Source organism: Neofelis nebulosa, chromosome 9 (assembly GCF_028018385.1).
Source record: "Neofelis nebulosa isolate mNeoNeb1 chromosome 9, mNeoNeb1.pri, whole genome shotgun sequence".
NCBI classification, from domain to species: Eukaryota; Metazoa; Chordata; class Mammalia; order Carnivora; family Felidae; genus Neofelis; species Neofelis nebulosa.
Genome location: NC_080790.1, coordinates 89810208 through 89816207, shown reverse-complemented (window position 1 = coordinate 89816207; position 6000 = coordinate 89810208). Strand labels below are relative to the sequence as shown.

At 48.8% G+C, this 6000-nt stretch overlaps 1 protein-coding gene across 3 annotated transcripts in view; it reads left to right on the top strand.

The window, feature by feature from the left end:
- Nucleotides 1-223: 223 nt before the first annotated feature.
- Nucleotides 224-6000, top strand: part of SEPTIN10 (septin 10) — a 66897-nt gene continuing 61120 nt past the window's right edge. Inside the window, exons 1-2 of one of the 3 annotated variants that reach the window (XM_058684642.1) lie at nucleotides 1440-1954; nucleotides 2591-2738. Coding sequence is in view for 2 of the 3 variants with exons in the window: in XM_058684639.1 (XP_058540622.1) it covers nucleotides 329-424 (96 nt within the window). In the remaining variant the exon portion in view is untranslated. Of the gene's footprint in view, nucleotides 425-1439; nucleotides 1955-2590; nucleotides 2739-6000 lie in introns of those variants that run through there. The other 2 variants (XM_058684639.1, XM_058684640.1) reach the window with 2 other exon arrangements.

Below are 6000 nucleotides of genomic sequence, written 5' to 3'. Positions count from 1 at the left end.
TCCACGTGCCCGTGCATGGCAGCTAAGTGCAGGGCAGTGTAACCTCCGCTCGTCCTGGCGTTAATGTTCACTGGCAGCTGGTGTTTGTTAGCGAAGTTGACCAGCATGGCCAGGAGCTCCTGTCTGCCATGCTTGGCGGCCCAGTGCAGGCAGGTGAAGCCAGTTATGAAGTCCCTCTTGGCCAGCAGGCCGGGCTCACAGGTGAGCAACCCTTCCAGGCTATCCCACTTGCCGTCAGAGGCTGAGAGCATCCAGGCGTGTTCCAGAGGGTCCAGCGTCACGGAGCCGCCACCGCTGCTCTCCTCCTCTGCCGACGACGAAGCGACGGATGCGCTGTCTGAGTCGCCCCCGCTTTTGCCGCGTCCTCCCCCAGAGGAGGTCCCCGCGCTGCTGCCCCCAGGACAGACGCTCCTCTTCAGCTGCGGTGAGCTGCCCATCACAAGGTCCCTAAGGTTCTGGCGCGTAGATTTTGGGGTGGTGACGCCACCGCCGGGGGAGCTGCCCGCGTCCGTCTCCTCGCAGCCATGGGGTGGGGGCTCTAGGTCCTCGCTGGGCCCGGGGTCCGGTCCCCGGGGGGAAGGCTGGACCTCGCGCTGAGAGCTTTTCCTCCGGGCCCCGCCGCTCAGTGGCGGCCCGCTCAGGGTGTCGCCAGTCAGGCTTGGCGGCCCAAGCGCGGCAGCCGGTGTCTCCCCATGGCTCTGCTCGCAGTCTGGACCCGAGGACGCCTCGGGAGACGCCACCTCTGGGCACAAGCCGCCTTTCTGGGTCTCGACCCGGCCGTCGGGCGTCCTTGGGGCGCCGCTACTGGACTCTGGCTCTACGGTCACCGAGATGCTGGGCAGGTCACGCGAGGGCGCAGCTTCTGACTGGGGGGGTCCCTCGCAGAACCTCTTTTTAAGGTGCACGTACTTAGAGCCATCAGCAGGGTCGGTGCGCACCGTGGCCACGGCATTGACCAGTTCCTTGAAGAGAGCGCGGGCGCGGGCGCGCTGCTCCGGCTCGCCGCCCAGAGAACCTCTGAAGTGCTGCACCAGCTCGGCGTGTCGGGCCCGGCCCCCGCGCTCCGCGAGGAAACGCAGCACGGCCTCAGGGCTGAGCTCCACGGGCCCCTCCATCCGTGGCCGCCCTGCTCCTCCCGCGGCGGGTGGCTCAACCCGGCCCCATCGCGGCCCGCTTGAAAACACTGGCTTCTGAGGGACGTAGAGTCCAATCGCCTGGCTCCAGTGGATTCTTGCCAGAGCGTCCTCGTCAGGAGACGCCGCCACCGCCTCACTGGGGCCGCGCCCCTGGGGAACACCCCCCCCCCCCCGACAACCCCGCCCCTACGGCTTCACCCCGCCCCCCCAAGACCGCCCACTTCCGGTCCCTGCGCTGGCCGCTAGCGCTGCTTCAGGCCGGCCGTCGGCGGGCACGCCCCCCGTCCCATGGCCCGCCCACTTCCGGCCTTAGCGCGGGCCGGCAATCACTGCACCCACCCGCCGCCTGCTGGCTGAGTATTTTTCCGCGCGTCTTTCTCCTAAGGTCCTGAATCTCTTCCAGTCACTCTCCCTCCGCTCTGGTTTGTCGTCTTCTGAGGCGTCGAGGGGATACTCCTGAGAGAGGCTCCCTTCGCGCACGCGCGCAACTATTTGGCGCGGTTAATTAATGTCGCGCGCCCTGCCTGGCGGGGCCTTAGCCCTCTGGCTTTCTGCCCTCGCGTCACTGAGGCCACTAGACTTGGCCCCTCCCCTTTCCCCGGACACCCCTACCCCCCTCTCCCGCGGAGGCTGGCCTCGCCCGTTACACCGCCTCCGGTCCGCGCCCCGCGCTTTCAACTCTTCCAGGCGCCCCTTTGCTCCCTTCGCGGTCGGGACGCTACGCTCGGGGGCCCGGGCTGAAACCCCACTTCGCTGAGACCCCAGCCTCCGCTCAGCTCCCGCTCGGGACCATGACCTCTGAGGTGGCGCGGCATCTGGTGAGTCCCTGTCGACTCCTCACGACCCCTCCGCTGCCAAGCGCTGCCCCCTCCTGGGCCCGACTCCCCGGGCCGCCGCCCCGCCTTTCCCAGGGTCCCAGCGTAACTTCCTCAGTCCGGAGCTTGGGGCCCCTTAACACAGTCAGGCCCCGTCCATTCGTGGCCGGGATTGTGAGCCGCGCCGATCCTCAGCTCCCATTGCCCTCTCGGCCGGTCATCCCCAGGCTCCCGAGGTCTGATGATCCGACCCTGCTGGGAGAAGAGATTCTCTCTTAGCGCGGGAGGCAGGGAGCGGGGCTGTTCCCGCTGCCAGAAGCGGGGGCACAGGGCGGACTCCCCAGCCTCCCGACCCCACGTTGCTGGAGTGGCTGGGAGTTTTTTTGCACGGCTTCTCTGTCTAGCCAAAAGTTAAATCTGAAACAGCGGTTGTGGATCCATCATTTTTGTAACGGTTTTGGAGGCACAGATTAATGCAATAGTAGTGTAATATTTTACATTTGTATACTCTTCCCTTAGTCTTTACGATTTGAGCCTTTTTTTGTTTTTGTTTTTTGCTTTGGCACCCTTGAACCTTAAAATGATGTATGTGACAAATTTGTTCAATGTTGTATACTTTTTTTTTTTTTTTTACTTTAGAGGGAGAGAGAGCAGGGGAGAGGAGCAGGGAGAGAGAATCTTACCCAGACGCCCTGCTCAGCTCTGGCCCGAGGCAGAACTGGATTCCAGGACCCTGGAATCATGACCAGAGAGGAAGAGTGGCATGCTCAACCACTGAGCCACCCAGGCACCCACAATATTTTATACTTTTAAAATCACTTATATATTTACCTCACTTGATATAGTAAGCCAGTAGTTCCCAAAGTGTGGTCACAATTATTTTTGTAACAATACCAAGCTGTTATTTGCCTTTTTCACACTCTTGCTGTTATGAGTGTAAAACGAGTTTTCCAGAGGCTACATGATGTGGAATGACCTCACCATTCTGAGGGCTAATGTGTGTACTTGTCCTTTAAAAAAAATTTTGTTTAGAGGTGCCTGGGTGGCTCAGTCTCTGGGACTCTTGGTTTCATCTCAGGTCATGATCTCATGGCTGCCCGCCCCCCCCCCCACCCCCCCTTCCGTGTTGGGCTCTGCACTGACAGCATGGACCCTGCTTCGGATTCTGTCTCTCTCTTCCCCTCCCCTGCTTGCTGTCTTTGTTTCTCTCTCAAAATAAATAAACTTAAAAAAATAAGAAATTTCTGTTTTAATTAATAACACTGTAAATATTAATGGTTGTAAGCCAGGTAAGCAAAAGCTCTATGTGGGCCCGAGACCAAAAAGTTTGGGAATTACTGGTCTAAGCTCTTAAATTAGATTGTAGAAACAGAGTTCAGATTGTAGCCTGAGAGATTAGGTGATGTGTGGAAAGTTACACAGCCAGTTTCTTTGATAGATCCTGGACAAGGATTTTTCTCCCTGATTCAGCCCAGGTCTCTGGACACTTTAGTCACATGTTTAGAGAAATATCAGTTTTTCTGTCTGAACTGCATTACAGTTGCTTTGTGTGCATGTGTGGGTGAGGAAAATATTTTATAAACTCATTCACAGTCATCTTCAGAATTAAACTTGAGCTGAAGAGATCACTTCATTTAATTGGTGTTGGATTGCTTGTCAACTGCTGTACTTATTTTGCAATAGTAAGTGTACTTTTATTTTCTAATTAAACTTTTTATTTTGAAGTAATTGAAGATTCAGGTGCAGTCTTGCAGTTAAGAGATAATGAGATCCTCTGTACCATTTATCCAGTTTTTTTTTAATAATAACATCTTGTAAAACCATAGTACAAGACCACAACCAGGACGTTGCCATTGATACTGTGAAGGTAAATTTCCATCATCACAGCATCCCACAAGTTTCCCTTTTATACCACATCCACTTCATTTCCACCTCACTTCCTCCTTAACCCGTGACAACCACTAATCTGTTTTTTATTTCTATAATTTTCTCATTTCAAGACTGTTATATAATGGACTCACATAGTATATAACCTTTTGGAATTGGATTTTTTTTCATGGAGCAAAATTCTCTGGAGCTTTCATCCAGGTTGTTGGATGTGTCATTGAGTTGCTCCTTTTAATTGCTGAGTAGTATTCCATGGTATGGATATACCACCTTTGTTTGAAGGACATCTGGTAGTTCCATTGTTGGGCTACTATGAAGGAGGCTTCTATAAACATTCCAGTATAGTAATATATAATGTCACCTAATGAAAACATAAGTCTTCAGTGGATGGAACTGGAGGGTATTATGCTAAGTGAAGTAAGTAAGGCAGAGAAAGACAGATACCATATGTTTTCACTAATGTGGATCCTGAGAAACTTAACAGAAGACCATGAGGGAGGGGAAGGGGAAAAAAAAAGTTAGAGGGAGGGAGGGAGGCAAACCATAAGAGACTCTTAAATATTGAGAACAAGCTGAGGGCTGAGTGGGGAAAGTAGGGGATGGGCATTGAGGAGGGCACCTGTTGGGATGAGCACTAGGTGTTGTATGGAAACCAATTTGACAATAAATTATATTTAGTATATATATATAAAAAAGAAAACATAAGTCTTCAATCCTCTGGGATAAATTGCCAGGAGTGTAGTTGCTGGGTCACATGGCAGTTGCATGTTTAGTTTTAATGAGAAACTGCTAAACTGTTTCCCAGAGTTTCTGTACTGTTTTCCATTCCCACCAGAGATGTTATGAGGGATCATCAGCATTTAGTGTTCCTATTTTTTATTTAGACATTCTGATAGGTATATATGTATGTATGTATCACAGGTATGTGGTTTTAATTTGCATTTCCCTAGTGGCTAATGATATTAGCATCTTTTCATGGGCTTGTCATCTGCATATTCTCAAGTGAAATGTCTCTTCATTTCTTTAGCCCATTTTTGAATTGGATTTTGTTTACTGTTGATTTTAGAGTTTTCTTTTTAAATATGTTCTGGATGCTAGTCCTTTCTTGATACATAGTTTGCAAATGTTTTCTCAGTCTGTTGTGTTGTTGTTGTTGTTTCATCCTCTTAACAGAGTCTTTTGCACAGCAAAAATTTTCAATTTCGATTAAATCTATTTTATGTTTTTCCTCCTATGGATTATACTTTTGGTGTCAAGTCTAAGAGCTCATTTCCTAACCCTAGATCTCAAACGTTTTCTTATTTTTCTCCTAAAAGTTTTGTGGTTTGTGTTTTACATTTAAGCCCATGACCCATTTTGAGTTAATTTTTGTATAAGGTATAAGACTTAGATCAAGTATAACTTTTTGGCCTATGGATGCTCCAATACCGTTTATTGAAAATGTTGTCTATCCTCTATTGAATTGCTTTTGCCCTTTGCCAAAAAACCATTTGAACATACCTGTGTGGATCTATTTCTGGGTTCCCTATTAGCACTAGCACATAGTCTTGATTCTTGTAGCTATGTAAGTTTTGAAATAGAGTAGACTTATTCCTCTCACTTTATTCTTATTTTTTCAGAAATTATTTTGGCTATTCTAGTTACTGTGCCTTTCATTATAAGTTTTAGAATAGTCTTGTCTATATCTACAGAGAATTTTGGTAGGATTTTGATAGGAATTGTATTAAATCTGTCTATCAATTTAGGGAGAATTGAAGTCTCTACTATGTTGAATCTTCCAATTTATAGACATGGTATCTCTTCCAATTTCTTTATATTTTCTTTCATTTCTTTCATCAGCATTATGTAGTTTTCAGCATACAAGTCCTGTATGTTTTACTAGATTTAAACCCATTTCATTTTTTAAGCAATTGTAAATTGTATTGCATTTTTAATTTTATTGTCCACATATTCAGTGTTAACATGTGGAAATACAGTTGATTTTTGTATGTTTATCTTGTATCCTTTGACCTTACTGAATTCATTTATTCTAGGAACTGGGATTCCTCCTAGATTCCTTGGGATTTTCTTCATAGAAAATCTTGTCATTTACACATAGAGACAGTTTTATTTCTTTCTTTCTAGTCTGTTTGCCTCTTGCTGCCTTATTTATGCTGGTTAGG